This window comes from Pseudophryne corroboree, chromosome 2 (assembly GCF_028390025.1).
Source record: "Pseudophryne corroboree isolate aPseCor3 chromosome 2, aPseCor3.hap2, whole genome shotgun sequence".
Lineage (NCBI taxonomy): Eukaryota > Metazoa > Chordata > Amphibia > Anura > Myobatrachidae > Pseudophryne > Pseudophryne corroboree.
The window spans coordinates 376,041,328-376,066,866 of NC_086445.1; the positions used below are offsets into that span (position 1 = coordinate 376,041,328).

The 25,539-nt window shown below is 48.4% G+C and overlaps 1 protein-coding gene across 1 annotated transcript in view; it reads left to right on the plus strand.

Moving 5' to 3' along the window:
* Nucleotides 1-25,539, plus strand: part of ERCC5 (ERCC excision repair 5, endonuclease) — a 188,708-nt gene that overhangs the window by 81,376 nt on the left and 81,793 nt on the right. Inside the window, exons 5-6 of the mRNA XM_063950764.1 lie at nucleotides 523-583; nucleotides 1,575-1,718. Coding sequence (XP_063806834.1) covers nucleotides 523-583; nucleotides 1,575-1,718 — 205 coding nt within the window. The remainder of the gene's footprint in view (nucleotides 1-522; nucleotides 584-1,574; nucleotides 1,719-25,539) is intronic.

Consider the following 25,539-nt stretch of genomic DNA (forward strand, 5'->3'; position numbering starts at 1 on the left):
TTGATATGCTTGCTGTCAGGATCCCGGCGCTCAGCATACTAGCGCCGGAGTCCTGACAACTATTTTCCCTTATGGGGTGTCCTCCCTCATGGGGTGTCGCGAATAAATAGCTTGGTGCGCGTAGCATGCCCGCAAGGGGCTCTTTTGGGCTGGCCCCGCTGCCAATATACCGGCGGTCGGGATCCTGGCGCCAGTATGCTGGCCGCCGGGATCACGAGTGCCAGCATACCATAGTACACCCTTTCAAACACAACCAACATTTCTAAGTTTGTTTCTGTCTTTGGCATCAGCAGTTTGTTATCCTGGTTGTGTTTTACATGGGCTTCACTCTTTAGATGTGATATACTGTCTCAGGACATTGCATTTTACATTGAACTTAGTGGACAATGATACACAAATTGACAGCAAGAGAGCAACGTGGCTGACCGTCTCAGATTTGCTTCCATTCATTACATTTTATCTTTTTTTATTTTTTTCCTGCTTGTCTGGTAAAGCTGCTAAATTGACTTATTTTACTCTTAGCTCTGAAGAGGAAGAAGATAGGGAATGGGAAGAACGAATTAATGAAAAACGGATTCTTCAGGTGCTCTTTTAATTTCTTCCATGGTGTTTGATATCGCTAGTGATAGAACCACTAGGTGGTGTGCAACAATATTCACCTTCTTGTCAGTATTATCAGTGTTCTGGGAGGAAAGTTGTCATTTGTTTGAATAATGTGTGAGGCTTCCATAGAGCGACCTGGTAAGGATTTGTCCATAGCATCTAATCCATTTCTAACTCCATTTAGATAAAGAAATGTCTGGTTATTTTGTGGTTCAAAACCTTTTCCTTACTTATCTGCGGAACAAGTGTCCCAAATCTTTCCCATTGTGTAGTATTAGTAATAGTCCCACTGTGTAATAGTAGTCTGTAATACAACAGATATTATTTATGTAAATAAGTGAGTTTTTGTTTGAACTGTATAAACCTCGCCTGATGTTTTCTTTGTGAACCAGCTGCCACACCAGCCCTGTCCTTTTCATTTCACTGCTACTACTATTCTGCCCCTCTCCTACACTATGTCCACTTATTCGCAATTACTCCCAATATCACACCTCATACCCATGTTATCTTAAGCTATAAACCACTGTAAGAAAGTCTCCTTCATATTTCCAAGAGATGGCATCTGTGCATGCCTGTCGCGTACAGCTCGGCAGAAGATCTCTATTTGGAGCAGTACTGGGAGACTCCCTCTGCTGATGCTGTGAGCTCTTGATAACCTATTTAAAGTGGAGAACTCCTTTTAATTAACAATGTTAGGAATGCCCTACATACTTTCATTTGTTCCTAATTAACATTCAAGCAGGGTTTCTATAAATAAATCCTAAAAACCTGTTAATGTATGAAATCGATTTCCCAAAAATGGATAAATAATACTACTAATAAATAAGAGATAAAAGTTTGGGGTAATTAGCAGACTGGATGGTAAAGTGCAGTCCAATAAAATATTATTTTACTTGGTTTCCATTTCAATATGTGGACAGGAGGCCTGGATTACTGACGCATTTTATAGCTACTACTTTGTTTGTAAATAGGAAGAGTTTTTTGCTGATCCTCATGCAGTGGACATAGACTCTGAGGATTTTATTAGCCTTCCTCCTGAGATGAAGCATGAAATACTGACCGACATGAAGGAGTTCACAAAACGAAGAAGGACATTATTTGAAACTATGCCAGAGGTAAGGTGTGCAGAATGAGCAATATACATATTTACTTGACATTACAGCCATGGAAAGGTATTTTACTGGTTATAGCCTGGTACATACAAAGGAAGATGTCTTAAAGAACCAGAAGTAACTATAGAAATGCATCTAGCGAAGTGCTTGATGCATGGGTAAGAACACTGAGCTACTTTGCTTTAAGCATATAATTCCATTTTCAAGCTTATACATTGTTTTAATGTGGAATCCTAATAGCATCCCAGAAGAACTTCTCATGCCACACCTGTAGACAAGCCTCTACTCCCTTAGTAATAAATCCCATTCTTTACGTGACTTCACATCATTCATGTCACAGGAGGTAGTGCCAACATCAGTGGTATATAAGAGACTATTTTACTGGTGCAGCAGTCTTTGCAAACTAAGCTGGTCTGGTACACTTTCAGCACAGTCCAGGCCTCAAATTATTATTATGCTGCAGCTCTTATTGGAACAGTGCTAATAATCCACTGACAGGCCCTCTGCTATATCATGCGTAGCAGAACTCTCCAAAGGAGTACAAGCTTTAGGAGAGCAGTTCCTTTCTGTCCTTTCTTCCTCCTGCTTATTGGATTTGTCTCAAGTTTACTGAGTGAGCTGACAGAAGCTTGTTTGAAGCACGCCACACTGGTGTCCTTTTTAGCACTAGAAATGAGTATGAGGGATAAAACAAATGTCCAGTTCTTGGCCTAGGTATAACCTGTTGTTTGGATTGGAATGTAAGTGAACGAACATGCCAGTTGCAGTGTCTTGCTGCATTGTTGTGCACTTACTTACCAACTTATTCTGTTACTTTTTTTTTGTGGGGGGGGGGGGGGGGGGGGGGCGCGTCTGGCTCCTATACTTTCTTCCTGGCTCCTAGATCTTAGAAACATTTGTCAAGCCCAGTGATAAACAACTGTGATGTCTAATAAAAACCCGATAAAAAAAAACAGATCATTGTGATTCTATACTGCATGGACCTGTTGTTGTGCATACAAAAGATAAAGGTTGACAGCTGGGGGCCTGGCACTAGACAAACGACAGACTAGGCTGCAGTGATGGGGAACCTTTGGTACTCCACCTGTTGTTGAACTACACATCCCAGCATTCCCTGCTACAGTTTTAGCATGGCCAAATAGCAAAACTGTAGCAAGGCATGCTGGGATGTATACTTCAACGACAGCTGGAGTGCTTAAGGTTCCCCATCACTGGGTTAGTCTAGTCTGTCATGCACACCCTCTCAATGACATGACCACACCCTCTGTACCAAGATGCATACCCTTCGAGGGATAAAAAGAGGACAAACAGACCAAATGAGATGAGCAGTTAGAAAACCTCCTTTCTCTATCGTCCTAGTGGATGCTGGGGTTCCTGAAAGGACCATGGGGAATAGCGGCTCCGCAGGAGACAGGGCACAAAAAGCAAAGCTTTTCCAGATCAGGTGGTGTGCACTGGCTCCTCCCCCCATGACCCTCCTCCAGACTCCAGTTAGATTTTTGTGCCCGGCCGAGAAGGGTGCAATCTAGGTGGCTCTCCTAAAGAGCTGCTTAGAAAAAGTTTAGCTTAGGTTTTTTATTTTACAGTGAGTCCTGCTGGCAACAGGATCACTGCAACGAGGGACTGAGGGGAGAAGAAGTGAACTCACCTGCGTGCAGGATGGATTGGCTTCTTGGCTACTGGACATCAGCTCCAGAGGGACGATCACAGGTACAGCCTGGATGGTCACCGGAGCCGCGCCGCCGGCCCCCTTGCAGATGCTGAAGTCAGAAGAGGTCCAGAATCGGCGGCTGAAGACTCCTGCAGTCTTCTAAAGGTAGCGCACAGCACTGCAGCTGTGCGCCATTTTCCTCTCAGCACACTTCACACGCAGTCACTGAGGGTGCAGGGCGCTGGGGGGGGGCGCCCTGGGAGGCAAATGTAACCTATATAAAGGCTAAAAATACCTCACATATAGCCCCCAGAGGCTATATGGAGATATTTAACCCCTGCCTGGATTCACTAAATAGCGGGAGACGAGCCCACCGGAAAAGGGGCGGGGCCTATCTCCTCAGCACACGGCGCCATTTCCTCTCACAGCTCCGCTGGTCAGGACGGCTCCCAGGTCTCTCCCCTGCACTGCACTACAGAAACAGGGTAAAACAGAGAGGGGGGGCAAATTTATGGCGATATTTTGATATATATAAAGCAGCTATAAGGGAGCACTTATTATAAGGCTATCCCTGTTATATATAGCGCTTTTGGTGTGTGCTGGCAAACTCTCCCTCTGTCTCCCCAAAGGGCTAGTGGGTCCTGTCTTCGTTAGGAGCATTCCCTGTGTGTCTGCTGTGTGTCGGTACGTGTGTGTCGACATGTATGAGGACGATATTGGTGTGGAGGCGGAGCAATTGCCAAATATGAGGATGTCACCCCCTAGGGAGTCGACACCAGAATGGATGCCTTTATTTATGGAACTACGGGATAGTGTCAACACGCTAAAGCAGTCGTTTGACGACATGAGACGGCCGGACAATCAATTAGTGCCTGTCCAGGCGACTCAAACACCGTCAGGGGCTGTGAAACGCCCTTTGCCTCAGTCGGTCGACACAGACCCAGACACAGGCACTGACTCCAGTGGTGACGGTGACGAATCAACCGTATTTTCCAGTTGGGCCACACGTTATATGATTTTGGCAATGAAGGAGGCGTTACATTTAGCTGATACTACAGGTACCACTAAACAGGGTATTATGTGGGGTGTGAAAAAACTACCTATAGTTTTTCCTGAATCAGAAGAATTAAATGACGTGTGTAATGAAGCGTGGGTTGCCCCTGATAAAAAGCTGATAATTTCAAAGAAATTATTGGCATTATACCCTTTCCCGCCAGAGGTTAGGGAGCGCTGGGAAACACCTCCTAGGGTGGACAAGGCGCTAACACGCTTATCTAAACAAGTGGCGTTACCCTCTCCTGAGACGGCCGCACTTAAAGATCCATCAGATAGGAGGATGGAAAATATCCAAAAAAGTATATACACACATGCAGGTGTTATACTACGACCAGCTATAGCGACTGCCTGGATGTGCAGTGCTGGGGTAGTTTGGTCAGAGTCCCTGATTGAAAATATTGATACCCTGGACAGGGACAATATTTTACTGTCGTTAGAACAAATAAAGGATGCATTTCTTTATATGCGTGATGCACAGAGGGATATCTGCACACTGGCATCACGGGTAAGTGCTATGTCCATTTCGGCCAGAAGAGCTTTATGGACGCGACAGTGGACAGGCGATGCGGATTCAAAACGACATATGGAAGTTTTGCCGTATAAAGGGGAGGAGTTATTTGGAGTCGGTCTATCAGATTTGGTGGCCACGGCTACAGCCGGGAAATCCACCTTTCTACCTCAAGTCACTCCCCAACAGAAAAAGGCACCGACTTTTCAACCGCAGCCCTTTCGTTCCTTTAAAAATAAGAGAGCAAAGGGCTATTCATATCTGCCACGAGGCAGAGGTCGAGGGAAGAGACAGCAACAGGCAGCTCCTTCCCAGGAACAGAAGCCTTCCCCGGCTTCTACAAAAGCCTCAGCATGACGCTGGGGCTTCTCAAGCGGACTCGGGGACGGTGGGTGGTCGTCTCAAAAATTACAGCGCGCAGTGGGCTCACTCGCAGGTAGATCCCTGGATCCTGCAGATAATATCTCAGGGGTACAGGTTGAAATTAGAGACAGATCCACCTCGCCGTTTCCTGAAGTCTGCTTTACCAACGTCCCCCTCCGAAAGGGAGACGGTTTTGGAAGCCATTCACAAGCTGTACTCTCAGCAGGTGATAGTCAAGGTACCTCTTCTACAACAAGGGAAGGGGTATTATTCCACTCTTTTTGTGGTACCGAAGCCGGATGGCTCGGTAAGGCCTATTCTAAATCTGAAGTCCTTGAACCTGTACATAAAGAAGTTCAAGTTCAAGATGGAGTCACTCAGAGCAGTGATAGCGAACCTGGAAGAGGGGGACTTTATGGTATCCTTGGACATCAAGGATGCGTATCTCCACGTTCCAATTTACCCCTCACACCAGGGGTACCTCAGGTTCGTTGTACAAAACTGTCACTATCAGTTTCAGACGCTGCCGTTCGGATTGTCCACGGCACCTCGGGTCTTTACAAAGGTAATGGCCGAGATGATGATTCTTCTTCGAAGAAAAGGCATATTAATTATCCCATACTTGGACGATCTCCTAATAAGGGCAAGGTCCAGAGAACAGCTAGAGATGGGATTAGCACTGTCGCAAGAAGTGCTAAAACAGCACGGGTGGATTCTGAATATTCCAAAATCCCAGTTAATGCCGACAACTCGTCTGCTGTTCCTAGGGATGATTCTGGACACGGTTCAGAAAAAGGTTTTTCTCCCGGAGGAAAAAGCCAAGGAGTTATCCGAGCTTGTCAGGAACCTCCTAAAACCAGGAAAGGTGTCTGTACATCAATGCACAAGAGTCCTGGGAAAAATGGTGGCTTCTTACGAAGCAATTCCATTCGGCAGATTCCACGCAAGAATTTTCCAAAGGGATCTGTTGGACAAATGGTCAAGGTCGCATCTTCAGATGCACCTGCGGATAACCCTGTCTCCAAGGACAAGGGTGTCTCTTCTGTGGTGGTTGCAGAGTGCTCATCTATTGGAGGGCCGCAGATTCGGCATACAGGATTGGATCCTGGTGACCACGGACGCCAGCCTGAGAGGCTGGGGAGCAGTCACACAAGGAAGAAACTTCCAGGGAGTATGGACGAGCCTGGAAACGTCTCTTCACATAAACATTCTGGAACTAAGAGCAATATACAATGCTCTAAGCCAGGCAGAACCTCTGCTTCAGGGAAAACCGGTGTTGATCCAGTCGGACAACATCACGGCAGTCGCCCATGTGAACAGACAGGGCGGCACAAGAAGCAGGAGTGCAATGGCAGAAGCTGCAAGGATTCTTCGCTGGGCAGAGAATCATGTGATAGCACTGTCAGCAGTGTTCATCCCGGGAGTGGACAACTGGGAAGCAGACTTCCTCAGCAGACACGATCTTCACCCGGGAGAGTGGGGACTTCATCCAGAAGTCTTCCACTTGCTGGTAACCCGTTGGGAAAGACCAATGGTGGACATGATGGCGTCTCGCCTCAACAAAAAACTGGACAGGTATTGCGCCAGGTCAAGAGATCCGCAGGCAATAGCTGTGGACGCGCTGGTAACGCCTTGGGTGTACCAGTCGGTGTATGTGTTTCCTCCTCTGCCTCTCATACCAAAAGTATTGAGAATTATACGGCAAAGAGGCGTAAGGACGATACTAGTGGTTCCGGATTGGCCAAGAAGGACTTGGTACCCGGAACTTCAAGAGATGATCACGGAAGATCCGTGGCCTCTACCTCTAAGGAGGGACTTGCTTCAGCAGGGTCCCTGTCTGTTTCAAGACTTACCGCGGCTGCGTTTGACGGCATGGCGGTTGAACGCCGGATCCTAAAGGAAAAAGGCATGCCGGAAGAAGTCATTCCTACTTTGATTAAAGCAAGGAAGGAAGTAACCGTGCAACATTATCACCGAATTTGGCGAAAATATGTTGCGTGGTGCGAAGATCGGAGTGCTCCGACGGAGGAATTTCAACTGGGTCGATTCCTACATTTCCTGCAATCAGGATTGTCTATGGGTCTCAAATTGGGATCTATTAAGGTTCAAATTTCGGCCCTGTCGATTTTCTTTCAAAAAGAATTGGCTTCAGTCCCTGAAGTCCAGACCTTTGTTAAGGGAGTGCTACATATACAGCCTCCTGTGGTGCCTCCAGTGGCACCGTGGGATCTCAATGTGGTTTTGGACTTTCTAAAATCTCATTGGTTTGAACCACTAAAGAAGGTGGATTTGAAATATCTCACATGGAAAGTGACCATGCTTCTAGCCCTGGCTTCGGCCAGGAGAGTGTCAGAACTGGCAGCTTTATCTTACAAAAGCCCATATCTGATTTTCCATTCGGACAGGGCAGAACTGCGGACTCGTCCGCATTTTCTCCCTAAGGTGGTGTCAGCATTTCATCTGAACCAGCCTATTGTAGTGCCTGCGGCTACAAGTGACTTGGAGGACTCCAAGTTACTGGACGTTGTCAGAGCATTAAAAATATATATTGCAAGGACAGCTGGAGTCAGAAAATCTGACTCGTTGTTTATATTGTATGCACCCAACAAGATGGGTGCTCCTGCGTCTAAGCAGACGATTGCTCGTTGGATCTGTAGCACAATCCAACTTGCACATTCTGTGGCAGGCCTGCCACAGCCTAAATCTGTAAAGGCCCACTCCACAAGGAAGGTGGGCTCATCTTGGGCGGCTGCCCGAGGGGTCTCGGCATTACAACTTTGCCGAGCAGCTACGTGGGCAGGGGAGAACACGTTTGTAAAATTTTACAAATTTGATACTCTGGCTAAGGAGGACCTGGAGTTCTCTCATTCGGTGCTGCAGAGTCATCCGCACTCTCCCGCCCGTTTGGGAGCTTTGGTATAATCCCCATGGTCCTTTCAGGAACCCCAGCATCCGCTAGGACGATAGAGAAAATAAGATTTTACTTACCGATAAATCTCTTTCTCGGAGTCCGTAGTGGATGCTGGGCGCCCATCCCAAGTGCGGATTATCGGCAATAATTGTACATAGTTATTGTTAACTAATTCGGGTTATTGTTGAAGGAAGCCATCTTTCAGAGGCTCCGCTGTTATCATACTGTTAACTGGGTTTAGATCACAAGTTGTACGGTGTGATTGGTGTGGCTGGTATGAGTCTTACCCGGGATTCAAAATCCTCCCTTATTGTGTACGCTCGTCCGGGCACGGTACCTGACTGGAGTCTGGAGGAGGGTCATGGGGGGAGGAGCCAGTGCACACCACCTGATCTGGAAAAGCTTTGCTTTTTGTGCCCTGTCTCCTGCGGAGCCGCTATTCCCCATGGTCCTTTCAGGAACCCCAGCATCCACTACGGACTCCGAGAAATAGATTTATCGGTAAGTAAAATCTTATTTTTTGGAACAGCAATGTTTTGGGAAACGTAGTGCTCTTTTTCAAACTGAAGTTGCGCAAAACATTGCTGATTTATATTGTACTATGCTTAAACCGCTTTCCCTGACTTGTTCGCATCTGATGCGACAAGTCATAAATGCCCACTGGGCAGCTCCTGGAAGCTAATATTCCAGCAGCCGCCAAAGTCAGTGTGACCTCCCAGCCCCACTGGACCTGTGATTCCGCCCCGGTGTACCCCAATCACTGCTGGGCACAGTGATCGGGCAGACCATCTGACCCCCCTCCTGCCGGCATTAGTGAAGCATGATAGCCGCAGCTCTGCCTTCCCCATGTCTGTCCTGAACCCTGCGGCCTGCACGCCCTCCCCTTCTGGCGTCACTAAAGAGAATAAGGTAGTGGTAGCTGCGGCTCTGCCTCCCTGTCTGTCCCGATCACTGCAGCCAGCAGCGATCTGGCAGTCTAGGGGAACCAACCTCCTCCTGGCACTTCACAACAGCCGCGGCTCCCAGTGGGCCCCGATCACTGCTGGGCACAGTGATCGGGCAGACCATCTGACCCTCCTCCTGCTGGCATTAGTGAAGCATGATAGCCGCAGCTCTGCCTTCCCCATGTCTGTCCTGAACCCTGCGGCCTGCACGCCCTCCCCTTCTGGCGTCACTAAAGAGAATAAGGTAGTGGTAGCTGCAGCTCTGCCTCCCTGTCTGTCCCGATCACTGCAGCCAGCAGCGATCTGGCAGTCTAGGGGAACCAACCTCCTCCTGGCACTTCACAACAGCCGCGGCTCCCAGTGGGCCCCGATCACTGCTGGGCACAGTGATCGGGCAGACCATCTGACCCCCCTCCTGCTGGCATTAGTGAAGCATGATAGCCGCAGCTCTGCCTTCCCCATGTCTGTCCTGAACCCTGCGGCCTGCACGCCCTCCCCTTCTGGCGTCACTAAAGAGAATAAGGTAGTGGTAGCTGCAGCTCTGCCTCCCTGTCTGTCCCGATCACTGCAGCCAGCAGCGATCTTGCAGTCTAGGGGAACCAACCTCCTCCTGGCACTTCACAACAGCCGCGGCTCCCAGTGGGCCCCCATCACTGCTAGCCACAGTGATAGGGCAGTGAAGTGTCACTCCTCTTCTAGGCATAGATGGGAGATCCTCATCTGAAGTCCTGCAAGAGATAGATATATATATATATTTATTCTATGTCTGTGTATACACATACATAGATAGGTAGATAGATAGATAAATAGTTCAGCAAGTCAGCGGCACTGCTGAACTACATTTGGGCTCCTGGCCGGGGAGCTTCCACGGAGGGCACCTGAGAAAGTGCACTGATTGCTATGGAGTGCTGCCTTACGGATTAAAAAATAAATATATATTATACGTGCGCCTTGCTCTGTCTGGTCCCACCTCCCCTTAGTGGCTCCACCCACCCTCTCTGAAAACTATACCTACTCGTCCTGTTCCTCCCCCGCCATGGCTCCACTTTGTCCCAATCCACCCCCTGCTCATTTCCATCCCCCGCCACCTATCCCTTTGTCCCATACATCACCCCTTCCCATCCGTCCCACTCTATTTACATATAAATATGTTAATACAGTAGATTTTTATTTGTTTGTCTCAACTAAAAAACTTTTCTCTGACGTCCTAGTGGATGCTGGGACTCCGTCAGGACCATGGGGATTAGCGGCTCCGCAGGAGACAGGGCACAAAAATAAAAGCTTTAGGACTAGGTGGTGTGCACTGGCTCCTCCCCCTATGACCCTCCTCCAAGCCTCAGTTAGGTTTTTGTGCCCGTCCGAGCAGGGTGCAATCTAGGTGGCTCTCCTAAAGAGCTGCTTAGAAAAAGTTATTAGGTTTTTTATTTTCAGTGAGTCCTGCTGGCAACAGGCTCACTGCAACGAGGGACTTAGGGGAGAAGAAGTGAACTCACCTGCATGCAGGATGGATTGGCTTCTTAGGCTACTGGACACCATTAGCTCCAGAGGGATCGAACACAGGCCCAGCCATGGAGTCCGGTCCCGGAGCCGCGCCGCCGACCCCCTTGCAGATGCCGAAAAGTGAAGAGGTCCAGAAACCGGCGGCAGAAGACTTTTCAGTCTTCATGAGGTAGCGCACAGCACTGCAGCTGTGCGCCATTGTTGTCAGCACACTTCACACCAGCGGTCACTGAGGGTGCAGGGCGCTGGGGGGGGGGCGCCCTGGGCAGCAATGATAATACCTTGTTCTGGCTAAAAATACATCACATATAGCCCCTGGGGCTATATGGATGTATTTAACCCCTGCCAGGTCTCACAAACACCGGGAGAAGAGCCCGCCGAAATAGGGGGCGGGGCCTATCTCCTCAGCACACAGCGCCATTTTCCTGCACAGCTCCGCTGCGAGGAAGGCTCCCAGGACTCTCCCCTGCACTGCACTACAGCAACAGGGTAAAAAAACAGAGAGGGGGGGCACTTTTTTGGCGATATTGATATATTAAGCTGCTATAAAGGAAACAACACTTCTGTAGGGTTGTTCCTATATATTTATAGCGCTTGGGTGTGTGCTGGCAAACTCTCCCTCTGTCTCCCCAAAGGGCTAGTGGGGTCCTGTCTTCGATAAGAGCATTCCCTGTGTGTCTGCTGTGTGTCGGTACGTGTGTGTCGACATGTATGAGGACGATGTTGGTGTGGAGGCGGAGCAATTGCCGGTAATGGTGATGTCACCCCCTAGGGAGTCGACACCGGAATGGATGGCTTTGTTTATGGAATTACGTGATAATGTCAGCACGTTACAAAAATCAGTTGACGACATGAGACGGCCGGCAAACCAGTTAGTACCTGTACAGGCGTCTCAGACACCGTCAGGGGCTGTAAAACGCCCTTTACCTCAGTCGGTCGACACAGACCCAGACACGGACACCGAATCTAGTGTCGACGGTGAAGAAACAAACGTATTTTCCAGTAGGGCCACACGTTATATGATCACGGCAAAGAAGGAGGCTTTGCATATCTCTGATACTGCAAGTACCACAAAAAGGGGTATTATGTGGGGTCTGAAAAAACTACCTGTAGTTTTTCCTGAATCAGAGGAATTGAATGAAGTGTGTGATGAAGCGTGGGTTAACCCCGATAGAAAACTGCTAATTTCAAAGAAGTTATTGGCATTATATCCTTTCCCGCCAGAGGTTAGGGCGCGCTGGGAAACACCCCCTAGGGTGGATAAGGCACTCACACGCTTATCAAAACAAGTGGCGTTACCGTCTCCTGAAACGGCCGCCCTCAAGGATCCAGCTGATAGGAGGCTGGAAACTACCCTGAAAAGTATATACACTCATACTGGTGTTATACTGCGACCAGCCATCGCCTCAGCATGGATGTGCAGTGCTGGGGTGGTTTGGTCGGATTCCCTGACTGAAAATATTGATACCCTAGATAGGGACAGTATTTTATTGACTATAGAGCAATTAAAGGATGCTTTTCTTTATATGCGAGATGCTCAGATAGATATTTGCACTCTGGCATCGAGAGTAAGTGCGATGTCCATATCTGCCAGAAGAAGTTTATGGACGCGACAGTGGTCAGGTGATGCGGATTCCAAACGGCATATGGAAGTATTGCCGTATAAAGGGGAGGAATTATTTGGGGTCGGTCTATCGGATTTGGTGGCCACGGCAACAGCCGGGAAATCCACCTTTTTACCTCAGGTCCCCTCCCAACAGAAAAAGACACCGTTTTTTCAGCCGCAGTCCTTTCGTTCCTATAAGAACAAGCGGGCAAAAGGACAGTCATATCTGCCCCGAGGCAAAGGAAAGGGTAAGAGAGTGCACCAAGCAGCTCCCTCCCAGGAGCAGAAGCCCTCCCCGGCTTCTGCAAAGCCCTCAGCATGACGTTGGGGCTTTACAAGCGGACTCAGGGGCGGTGGGGGGTCGACTCAAGAATTTCAGCGCACAGTGGGCTCACTCACAGGTGGACCCCTGGATCCTGCAGGTAGTATCTCAGGGTTACAGGTTGGAATTCGAGAAGTCTCCCCCTCGCCGGTTCCTAAAGTCTGCTCTGCCAACGTCTCCCTCAGACAGGGCGACGGTATTGGAAGCCATTCACAAGCTGTATTCTCAGCAGGTGATAGTCAAGGTACCCCTCCTACAACAGGGAAAGGGGTATTATTCCACACTATTTGTGGTACCGAAGCCGGACGGCTCGGTAAGACCTATTCTAAATCTGAAATCTTTGAACCTGTACATACAAAAATTCAAGTTCAAGATGGAGTCACTCAGAGCAGTGATAGCGAATCTGGAAGAAGGGGACTTTATGGTGTCTCTGGACATCAAGGATGCTTACCTGCATGTCCCAATTTGCCCTTCACATCAAGGGTACCTCAGGTTCGTGGTGCAAAACTGTCATTATCAGTTTCAGACGCTGCCGTTTGGATTGTCCACGGCACCTCGGGTCTTTACCAAGGTAATGGCCGAAATGATGTTTCTTCTGCGAAGAAAAGGCGTATTAATTATCCCTTACTTGGACGATCTCCTGATAAGGGCAAGGTCCAGAGAACAGCTGGAGGATGTAGTAGCACTAACCCAAGTAGTGCTGCAACAGCACGGGTGGATTCTGAATTTTCCAAAATCTCAATTGACCCCGACGACACGCCTGCTGTTCCTGGGAATGATTCTGGACACGGTTCAGAAAAAGGTGTTTCTTCCGGAGGAGAAAGCCAGGGAGTTATCCGAACTTGTCAGGAACCTCCTAAAACCAGGAAAAGTGTCTGTGCATCAATGCACAAGAGTCCTGGGAAAAATGGTTGCTTCTTACGAAGCGATTCCATTCGGCAGATTCCACGCACGAACTTTTCAGTGGGATCTGCTGGACAAATGGTCCGGATCGCATCTGCAGATGCATCAGCGGATAACTTTGTCTCCACGGACAAGGGTGTCTCTTCTGTGGTGGTTGCAGAGTGCTCATCTGTTAGAGGGCCGCAGATTCGGCATACAGGACTGGGTCCTGGTGACCACGGATGCCAGTCTGAGAGGCTGGGGAGCGGTCACACAGGGAAGAAACTTCCAGGGAGTGTGGTCAAGCCTGGAGATGTCTCTTCACATAAATATACTGGAGCTAAGAGCGATTTACAATGCTCTAAGCCTGGCAAAACCCCTGCTTCAGGGTCAGCCGGTGTTGATCCAGTCGGACAACATCACGGCAGTCGCCCACGTAAACAGACAGGGCGGCACAAGAAGCAGGAGGGCAATGGCAGAAGCTGCAAGGATTCTTCGCTGGGCGGAAGATCATGTGATAGCACTGTCAGCAGTGTTCATTCCGGGAGTGGACAACTGGGAAGCGGACTTCCTCAGCAGACACGATCTACACCCGGGAGAGTGGGGACTTCATCCAGAAGTCTTCCACATGATTGTGAACCGTTGGGAAAAACCAAAGGTGGATATGATGGCGTCCCGTCTCAACAAAAAACTGGACAGGTATTGCGCCAGGTCAAGAGACCCTCAGGCAATAGCTGTGGACGCTCTGGTAACACCGTGGGAGTTCCAGTCAGTGTATGTGTTTCCTCCTCTGCCTCTCATACCAAAAGTACTGAGAATTATACGGCAAAGGGGAGTAAGAACGATACTCGTGGCTCCGGATTGGCCAAGAAGAACTTGGTACCCGGAACTTCAGGAGATGCTCACGGAAGATCCGTGGCCTCTACCTCTAAGACGGGACCTGCTTCAGCAGGGACCGTGTCTATTCCAAGACTTACCGCGGCTGCGTTTGACGGCATGGCGGTTGAACGCCGAATTCTAAGGGAAAAAGGCATTCCGGAAGAGGTCATCCCTACCCTGGTAAAAGCCAGGAAGGAGGTGACTGCACAACATTATCACCGCATTTGGAGGAAATATGTTGCGTGGTGTGAGGCCAGGAAGGCCCCGACGGAGGAATTTCAACTGGGTCGATTCCTACATTTCCTGCGAACAGGATTGTCTATGGGCCTCAAATTAGGGTCCATTAAGGTTCAAATTTCGGCCCTGTCGATTTTCTTCCAGAAAGAATTGGCTTCAGTTCCTGAAGTCCAGACTTTTGTAAAAGGAGTACTACATATACAGCCCCCGGTTGTGCCCCCAGTGGCTCCGTGGGATCTTAATGTAGTTTTGTATTTTCTCAAATCCCATTGGTTTGAGCCACTCAAATCGGTGGATTTGAAATATCTTACATGGAAAGTAACCATGCTACTGGCCCTGGCTTCAGCCAGGAGAGTGTCAGAATTGGCGGCTTTATCGTATAAAAGCCCATATCTGATTTTCCATTCGGACAGGGCAGAACTGCGGACGCGTCCTCAGTTTCTGCCTAAGGTGGTTTCAGCGTTTCACCTGAACCAGCCTATTGTGGTGCCTGCGGCTACTAGCGATTTGGAGGATTCCAAGTTGCTGGACGTTGTCAGGGCATTGAAAATATATATTTCAAGGACGGCTGGAGTCAGAAAATCTGACTCGCTGTTTATACTGTATGCACCCAACAAGCTGGGTGCTCCTGCTTCTAAGCAGACGATTGCTCGTTGGATTTGTAGCACAATTCAACTTGCACATTCTGTGGCAGGCCTGCCACAGCCTAAATCTATCAAGGCCCATTCCACAAGGAAGGTGGGCTCATCTTGGGCGGCTGCCCGAGGGGTCTCGGCATTACAACTCTGCCGAGCAGCTACGTGGTCGGGGGAGAACACGTTTGTAAAATTCTACAAATTTGATACCCTGGCTAAAGAGGACCTGGAGTTCTCTCATTCGGTGCTGCAGAGTCATCCGCACTCTCCCGCCCGTTTGGGAGCTTTGGTATAATCCCCATGGTCCTGACGGAGTCCCAGCATCCACTAGGACGTCAGAGAAAATAAGATTTTACTTACCGATAAATCTATTTCTCGTAGTCCGTAGTGGATGCTGGGCGCCCATCCCAAGTGCGGATTGTCTGCAATACTTGTACATAGTTATTGTTACAAAAAAATCGGGTTGTTATTGTTGTGAGCCGTCTGTTCAGAGGCTCCTACGTTTGTCATACTGTTAATTGGGTTCAGATCACAGGTTGTACGGTGTGATTGGTGTGGCTGGTATGAGTCTTACCCGGGATTCAAAATCCTTCCTTATTGTGTACGCTCGTCCGGGCACAGTATCCTAACTGAGGCTTGGAGGAGGGTCATAGGGGGAGGAGCCAGTGCACACCACCTAGTCCTAAAGCTTTTATTTTTGTGCCCTGTCTCCTGCGGAGCCGCTAATCCCCATGGTCCTGACGGAGTCCCAGCATCCACTACGGACTACGAGAAATAGATTTATCGATAAGTAAAATCTTATTTTTTCTCTTACGTCCTAGAGGATGCTGGGGACTCCGTAAGGACCATGGGGGTATAGACGGGCTCCGCAGGAGACATGGGCACTATAAAGAACTTTAGAATGGGTGTGCACTGGCTCCTCCCTCTATGCCCCTCCTCCAGACCTCAGTTAGATCCTGTGCCCAGAGGAGACTGGGTGCATTACAGGGAGCTGTCCTGAGTTTCTCTGAAAAAGAATTTTGTTAGTTTTTTTTATTTTCAGGGAGCACTGCTGGCAACAGGCTCCCTGCATCGTGGGACTGAGGAGAGAGAAGCAGACCTACTTAAGTGATAGGCTCTGCTTCTTAGACTACTGGACACCATTAGCTCCAGAGGGAGTCGGAACGCAGGTCTCCCCTCGCCGTTCGTCCCAGAGCCGCGCCGCCGTCCTCCTCACAGAGCCGGAAGATAGAAGCCGGGTGAGTATAAGAAGAAAAGAAGACTTCTTAGGTGGCAGAAGACTTCAGATCTTCCCTGAGGTAAGCGCGCCATTGCTCCCACACACAACACACTAGCAGGCACTGATGGGTGCAGAGCGCAGGGGGGGCGCCCTGGGCAGCAATATAAACCTCTAAGTCTGGCATTTATATGTATATAGGCTGCGGAGGCAGTAATTATAAAAATCCCCCGCCAGTTTTATACATTTGAGCGGGACCGAAGCCCGCCGCTGGAGGGGGCGGAGCTTGGTCCCTCAGCACTAACCAGCGCCATTATCTCCACTGATCACTGCAGAGAAGCTGGCTCTCCGGTCTCTCCCCTGCTGAACACGGTGACACAGGGCTGAAAAGAGGGGGGGAGGGGGGCGGGTACTTGTAAGGCGCAGTGAGTGTATTACACAGTTAATTATATATAAAAGCGCTATATTATCTGGGAAATTGTTTCCAGTGTCAGTTGGCGCTGGGTGTGTGCTGGCATAATCTCTCTGTCTCTCCAAAGGACCTTATTGGGGAACTGTCTCCTTATAACTATATCCCTGTGTGTGTGGGGGTGTCGGTACGAGTGTGTTGGCATGTCTGAAGCGGAAGGCTCATCTAAGGAGGAGGTGGAGCAGATGATTGTGGTGTCTCCGTCGGCAACGCCGACTCATGATTGGTTGGACATGTGGAATGTTTTAAATGCAAATGTGACCTTATTACATAAGAGAATGGACAAAGCAGAGTCCAGGGAAAAAGCAGGGAGTCAACCCATGGCTTCGACTGTGTCACAGGGCCCTTCTGGGTCTCAAAAACGTCCCCTATCCCAAATAGCAGACACTGATACCGACACGGATTCTGACTCCAGTGTCGACTACGATGATGCGAGGTTACACCCAAGGGTGGCCAAAAGTATTCATTATATGATTATTGCAATAAAAGATGTTTTGCATATCACAGATGACCCCTCTGTCCCTGACACGAGGGTACGCATGTATAAGGAAAAGAAATCTGAGGTAACCTTACCCCCATCTCATGAGCTGAACGAGTTATTGAAAAAGCTTGGGAAACTCCAGACAAAAAGCTGCAGATTCCCAAGAGGATTCTTATGGCGTATCCTTTCCCTGCACAGGACAGGGTACGCTGGGAATCCTCACCCAGGGTGGACAAGGCTTTAACGCGCCTGTCCAGGAAGGTGGCGCTACCGTCTCCAGACACGGCAGTCCTCAAGGATCCTGCTGATCGCAGACAGGAAACTACTTTAAAATCTATTTATACGCATACGGGTGCTTTACTCAGACCGGCAATAGCATCGGCATGGGTATGTAGCGCAGTTGCAGCTTGGACAGATACCTTGTCAGCTGACCTTGATACCCTAGACTGGGATACCATTTTATTGACCTTAGGTCACATTAAAGACGCAGTCTTATATATAACAGACGCTCAAAGAGACGTTGGGCTGCTAGGTTCGAGAGCCAACGCCATGGCGATTTCTGCTAGGCGAGCCCTGTGGACCCACCAATGGACGGGTGATGCCGACTCAAAGAAGCATATGGAGATTTTACCATACAAAGGTGAAGTTTTATTTGGGGAAGGTCTCGCGGACCTGGTTGCCACAGCTACCGCAGGTAAATCTACTTTTTTGCCTTTTGTTCCCCCACAGCAAAAGAAAACTCCACAATATCAGATGCAGTCATTTCGGTTGCATAAGTCCAGAAGAGGTCGGGGCTGATCCTTCCTCGCCAGAGGTAAGGGTAGAGGGAAAAGAACACCTGCTTCGGCTAGTTCCCAGGAGCAGAAGTCCTCCCCGGCTTCTACTAAATCCACCGCATGACGCTGGGGCTCCACGGAGGGAGTCCGCACCGGTGGGGGCACGTCTTCGACTCTTCAGCCAGGTCTGGGTTCTGTCAAACGTGGATCCTTAGGCGATGGATATTGTATCCCAAGGCTACAAACTGGAATTCGAAGAGGTGCCCCCTCGCCGATTTTTCAAGTCGGCCTTGCCAGCTTCTCCCCCAGAGAGGGAAGTAGTGTTAGCTGCAATTCAAAAGCTGTGTCAACAGCAAGTGATTGTCAGGGTTCCCCTAGTCCAACAGGGGAAAGGGTACTATTCAACCCTGTTCGTGGTCCCGAAGCCGGGTGGTTCGGTCAGACCCATTTTAAATCTAAAATCCCTAAACCTGTACTTGAAAAAGTTCAAATTCAAGATGGAATTGTTCCGGGCTGTGATCTCCAGTCTGGAAGGGGGGGATTTTATGGTGTCACTCGACATAAAGGATGCATACCTTCGTGTCCCCATATATCCTCCTCATCAGGCGTACCTGAGATTCGCTGTACAAGATTGTCATTACCAGTTTCAGACGTTGCCGTTTGGGCTTTCCACGGCCCCGAGGATTTTCACCAAGGTGATAGCGGAGATGATGGTGCTCTTGCGCAGGCATGGAGTCACAATTATCCCATACTTGGACGATCTCCTGATAAAAGCGAGATCGAGAGATCAATTGCAGAGGAGCGTGTCGCTCTCCCTGAGAGTGCTACAACAACACGGTTGGATTCTCAATCTGCCAAAGTCACAATTGATTCCAACGACTCGACTATCATTCCTAGGCATGATTCTAGACACGGATCAGAAGAGGGTTTTTCTCCCGATGGAAAAAGCCCAGGACCTCCAGAACATGGTCAGAGACCTGCTAAAGCCAAAAAGAGTGTCTGTTCATCAATGCACCCGTGTTCTGGGGAAAATGGTGGCAGTCTACGAGGCCATCCCCTTCGGCAGGTTTCATGCAAGGACGTTTCAGTGGGACCTCCTGGACAAGTGGTCCGGGTCCCATCTACAAATACATCATAAGATAAGCCTGTCCCCCAGGGCCAGGGTGTCTCTCCTGTGGTGGCTGCAAAGTGCTCACCTTCTAGAGGGTCGCAGGTTTGGCATTCAAGACTGGGTTCTGGTGACCACGGACGCGAGCCTCCGAGGATGGGGAGCAGTCACACAAGGAAGAAATTTCTCTGGCTGGGTCCACAGGATTATCCACAGGATAACATTGGGATATTGTCGAGCGACAGCGAAAATGGTACCAACACGGTCACGAGCTTTCTGGCCTCCCAGGATGCATTGGGGCCTTCACCATATAGTCCCGCCCACTGACTCAGTCAGATCAGTTTTTTGCTTGGTGCGGCAGGAAGCTGCATGGTCATAGGGCTGCTGTGAGAGCAGCCTCAAGCTTTTATTATTTTATTTTTATAGACTTACTATATTGTTTTTTTGAGCGACTTATCTTAACAGCGTCTTAAACGCATCCTAGAAAGAGTCGCTCCAACAACTCCCCACCGGGTCGCAACAACGCTTACCTTCGGGTATCAGTGCTGTCTCGACGGGCGTCTGTGTCGGATGTTCTAGCAGGTCCAGCAAACGTAACCAGGCTGTCGCCGGAGCATGGGGAGACGGTGAGTCTATGGACTTCCTCTTACTAGAGGGGTCAGGACACAGCTACACTGATTTTGGTGGAGACTACAAACGGTGTGTTGATGCGCCGAAAATCTAGAGTGCGACAGCGCTACGCTCTGGGGATCATAGGCGCCAGGACTAGGTAGATGCCGCGATCCTGGGAGTTTAAGTCAACAGGGGGATTCAGACGCACTCCTGGCCGTCCCTCTTCCGAGTTCATGGCCAGTTCCCGCGTGTTTCTCGTTTCATGAACTAAATTTCCTCACTTCCGGCTCAGACGATACCACGAGGGTACTCGGTCGCAGCTTAGACGCTGCGGTTGTGTACACTGGAGATAAACCCGCCCAGACCAAGTCACAGGCCTAAGCGTCTGCATACACGTGGAAGTCGCTCAGCGTCCGTGTCTGTTGGTGAGCGTTCGTGTCCGTTATCAGTTATCAAGAGCGGCAGTGTACACCAGTAGCGTCTGAATCCACTCAGCGTCTTACGAGCGTATTTGCTTGGATATGGAAGTGTGGTGAGTCTCCCTGTATCTCGCTCTACGGAGGCAGGGTATACAGTACTAAAAATTCTCTCTACTTCTTAGTATGCATTGTTAATTTTTAGTACCTATTGCATATGAGACCTGTATATTACTGTGTTTTTTGCATGCTATGTTGAAAAAAGAACCAGTTTAAAACAGAAGTACAATTTTCCTACTTATGTATAAGTTGTTATGGAGGTTGTATTCTCATATGGCAATGTCTAATGCTTTAACGTGACTGACTGCTAGTATGTGTGCTGACTTTTCTGTGTAATGTCAGTCCTGTTCTGACCCTCAAATCAGGTGCACTGTGGTCAGATTGATCTCACCTCTATATACTGACATATAGGGTGATTTTCAGTCACAAATTGTGTAGTCAATAACAGGTTAATACCATGTCTGTGAGCAGCAAAAGTGATGAGGATAATTTATCAAGCACTCCTACAGCCCTAACATGCTTATCTTGTAAGTCAGGGGTAATTGATATGAATCAATTGGTCACTTATGAGGGTTTGTGTGCAAACTGTTTCGCTTTTCAGCGAAGTAAAAAACACGAGTTGGTTCAACCACCAACAGAGCCACCATGGAATATGTTCGCAAAGACTCTATCTTCAATAGCGGACAGGTTAACTCTGGTAGCACCACCTCAAGGGTTAGGTTACACTATGAACCCATACATGCAGCTCCCTTCCTATGGTTTGGTTCCAGTAGCCTCTACAAGCAACCAAGGGACAGGTAAGACTAAGACAGATAGTCTGTGTGGCAGACTACACAAGATGATACATCGGATGATGATGATACAATAGATTCAACTCCGTATGATGATCAGTCGCAGAGCTTTAGTTCAGAAGATGTATCTGAACTTATTAATGCCGTAAAGGCTGTTCTCTCGTTGGAAGAGCCAGCCAAGACAGTATTAAAAGCTAAAGCACCTGTATTTAAACGAACAAAATCAGTGAAAGCTGAATTCCCAGCGTCAGATGAGTTGACGGAAATGATGGATGAGTCATGGGCAGCGCCCAGTAAAAAGTATAAGATTCCTAAGAGATGGGATTCTTATTATCCATTTCCTGCTGTGGATTGTTCGAAAAGAGAAGTTCCTCCAAAAGTAGATGCACATGTTCTGCGACTCGTGCATAAATCTGCTTTACCACTGTCATCTACCTCATTGAATGATGTCACAGACAGAAGGGTAGAGAGCCTTTTGAAAAATATTTTTTCTCTAGTAGGAGCAGTGGTAAGACCTGCTATGGCTTCGGCCTGGGTAGCAAAGGCAATGGGCGAGTGGATAGAGGAACTAGAGAATGACATCCCTTCTCCTACTAGGGAGCAAGAGGATCGTTTTTGCCGTTTAAGACAATCTGCCCAGTATTTGGAAGAAGCAGCAATTGATGTAGGTACAGTTGCTTCTAAAGCTTCAGCCTTGACAGTAGTCGCTCGCAGAGCAGTTTGGCTACGGACCTGGAAGGCAGATGCGGAGTCCAAGAAAGAATTGGAAGCATTGCCTTTTGTCGGTAATATATTATTTGGAAAACCTTTATCGGATATCCTAGAATCAGAGGCTGAATCGAAAAAGGTCAGATTTCCGGCTGCTTATAACCCTAAGTCCAAGGGTTTAAAATTTCGCTCATTTCGTTGGCAAAGCGAAAGCTAAAGAGGAGCCTAAGCAACCCCAGTTTAAATCCAGGGGTAGGAAGCAGTGGGCTAGCAAAAAGCCAGCTTCCAAACCTGAACAGAAACCGTCATCCTGAAGAGACGGGCCTCCGCCTGGAGGATTCCAGGGTTGGGGGCCGACTCCTTCTTTTTGCACACATATGGCAACAGTCAACAGTAGATGCTTGGGTGCAGAAGGTAGTATCTCAGGGGTATGGGTTCCCATTCAGGAGGCAGCCTCCTCAAAGATTTTTTTTGCACCAGCCCATCTCGTATAGAGTCGAAGGCCAATGCCCTGCAAGAAGCAGTCCAAAAATTACTGCAGTCAGGTGTGATTGTCCCAGTACCTCCATCACAAAGGGGACAGGGGTTTTACTCCAATCTATTTCTAATCCAGAAGCCAAATGGCTCATATCGACCAATTCTAAATCTGAAAATGCTGAACAGATACGTATGGATCCCGATGTTGGCTATGGAACCGGGAGATTACATGGTATCTCTGGATGTACGGGATGCTTACCTACATGTGCCTATAGCACTGTCACATCAGTGTTACCTCAAGTTTGCCATCCTCCAGGAACATTTCCAGTTCCAAGCTCTGCCTTTCGGGCTAGCTACAGCACCCAGGGTGTTTACCAAGATCATGGTGGTTATGGCAGCTTGTCTGCGCAACAGGGGATAAGAATATTCCCATACCTAGACGACCTGTTAATCTTAGCACAGTCGCAAGATTTACTGTTGAGCCATCTTCAACAGACGATAGTTTGTTTACAGAGACACGGGTGGCTCATAAATTGGGAAAAGTCGTCTCTGAATCCAGCACAGCGGATGGTTCATTTGGGAGCCATATTGGATTCAGACCTACAGAAAGTTCTCTTACCAGAGAAAAAGATAGTCAAGGTGCAGGTCATGGCTCAGGAAGTGTTGCAAGCCCAGACAATGTCAGTCCATGCAGCAATGCGACTGTTGGGTCTGATGGTATCAACCTTCGACATGGTGCAATATGCACAATTCCACTCCAGACCGTTGCAGCACCTTATTCTGACCAAATGGAACGGAAATCATCAGACGATAAAGAAGCAGATGATAAAGATTCCAGTAAATGTAAAAAGGTCTCTAGCGTGGTGGCTACAGACAGACCATTTAAACAAGGGGAGACCCTTTTGGATAAAAGAGTGGCAAGTCCTGACAACAGATGCCAGCCTGCAGGGATGGGGGGTGGTACTCGGAAGCCTATGGTTCCAAGGAAAGTGGACCACAAGGGAAAGTCGCCTGCCAATAAATCTGTTAGAAATAAGGGCCATTTACTTTGCTCTGGTTCAGGCAAAGGACAATCTACAAGGAAGACCAGTCCAGATCCGCTCAGACAATGCGACGGCAGTAGCATACCTCAATCATCAAGGAGGAACTCACAGCAAGAGATTGATGGAGGAAGTAACTCCCATTCTAAAATGGGCAGAACTCCATCTCCCAGCATTGTCAGCAGTATTTGTCCCGGTTGTACTAAACTGGGAAGCGGACTTTCTCAGTCGGCACACCATTCAGGAAACCGAATGGGCACTACACCCAGAAGTGTTTCAGACACTGGTGAACAGATGGGGTCTACCAGAGATAGACCTTATGGCGTCTCGTCTAAAAAACAAAGTTCCAAGGTATGGATCGAGAACAAGGGACCCAGGAGACGCACTGTCAGTAGAATGGAGGTTTCAGCTGGCGTATCTGTTCCCGCCGATATCTCTGTTACCCAGAGTAGTGAGAAAGATAAAACAGGCAAAAGGTGCAAACATTCTAATAGCTCCAGCTTGGCCAAGAAGGCATTGGTACACAGATCTGTTGAGATTGTCCGTGGAAGCACCGATACTGCTCCCTCAACGTCCATATCTGCTAATGCAGGGTCCTTGTTGTCACAGTCATCTGGATCACCTGTCTTTGACTGTGTGGCTGTTGAAACCTCTATCTTAGAGGCTAAAGGATTTTCGAAACAAGTAATCCAAACTATGCTTAGAGCAAGAAAGCCTTCTTCGGCCCGTGTGTATCATAGAATATGGCAAGCCTATATTCACTGGTGTACTGGAAAAATTTCAATCCGAGATCTTTTAAAGTAGCTAGGATTTTGGATTTCCTTCAGGCAGGTTTGGATAAAGGGTTGAAAGTTGCTTCCTTGACGGTTCAGGTTTCAGAGTTAACTGTATGGTTTCAGCAGAAGATTTCTGATTTACAGGATGTACGTACGTTTTTTCAAGGAGTAGTACATATTCAACCTCCATTTGTTCCTCCTGCAGCTCCCTGGGATTTGAATTTGGTTCTTAAATTTCTCCAGGGTCCTCTGTTTGAACCACTTAAGAGAGCAGATCTTAAATGGTTAAAGTTCTTTTTTTACTAGCAATGGCTTCAGCCAGAAGAGTGTCAGATTTAGGAGCATTATCATGTAAGTCTCCTTTCCTAAGTTTTTTTCCAGACAGAGCAGTTCTCAGAACGAGATCTAGTTATCTTCCAAAGGTGGTTTCAAAGTTTCACCTGAATGAAGAGATTGTAGTCCCAGCTTTTCAGGTATCGGGACTATCTGCGGGAGAAGCGTCGCTGGACGTGGTCCGAGCTTTGAGAATCTACATAGATCGTACTAGTGCTATCAGGAAAACAGATTCTCTCTTCATTCTCTACGGATTCCATAGAAGAGGATGGCCTGCTAGTAAACAGACGCTGGCGAGATGGCTCCGAATGGTAATATCAGAAGCTTATTCTCATGCAGATCTCCCTATTCCGGCTAATGTCTCTGCACACTCTACACGTAAGGTAGGTCCTTCTTGGGCAGCACAACAGGGTGCTTAAGCAGAACAGATATGTAAGGCAGCCACATGGTCTTCCATAAACACATTCATTAGACATTATGCCTTGGATACTTTTGCCTCTCATGACGCAGACTTCGGGCGAAAGGTCCTCCTGTGCAATCAGGAGCGTCCCCACCACTAAAATGGCTTTGGGAATCCCAATGTTATCCTGTGGATAATCCTGTGGACCCAGCCAGAGAAATATACGTTATGGTAAGAACTTACCGTTGATAACGTGATTTCTCTTATGTCCACAGGTATCCACAGGGATCCCACCCTGACGCATCTGATTTGAGGATCTAGACAATCACTAAAACCTCTTCCTTCTTGTATGGAAGGGTGTGCAGGTGTGTTCTTATCGCCTAAACAGGTCTTTGCCTGATGTTCCTGCCTAAAATCGCTGTGGAAAGAACTGATCTGATTGAGTCAGTGGGCGGGACTATATGGTGAAGGCCCCAATGCATCCTGGGAGGCCAGAAAGCTCGTGACCGTGTTGGTGCCATTTTCGCTGTCGCTCGACAATATCCCAATGTTATCCTGTGGATACCTGTGGACATAAGAGAAATCACGTTATCAACGGTAAGTTCTTACCATAACGTATATTTTTAGGGGCTATGGTCAAGCCAGGAGGCTTGTCTACACATCAACG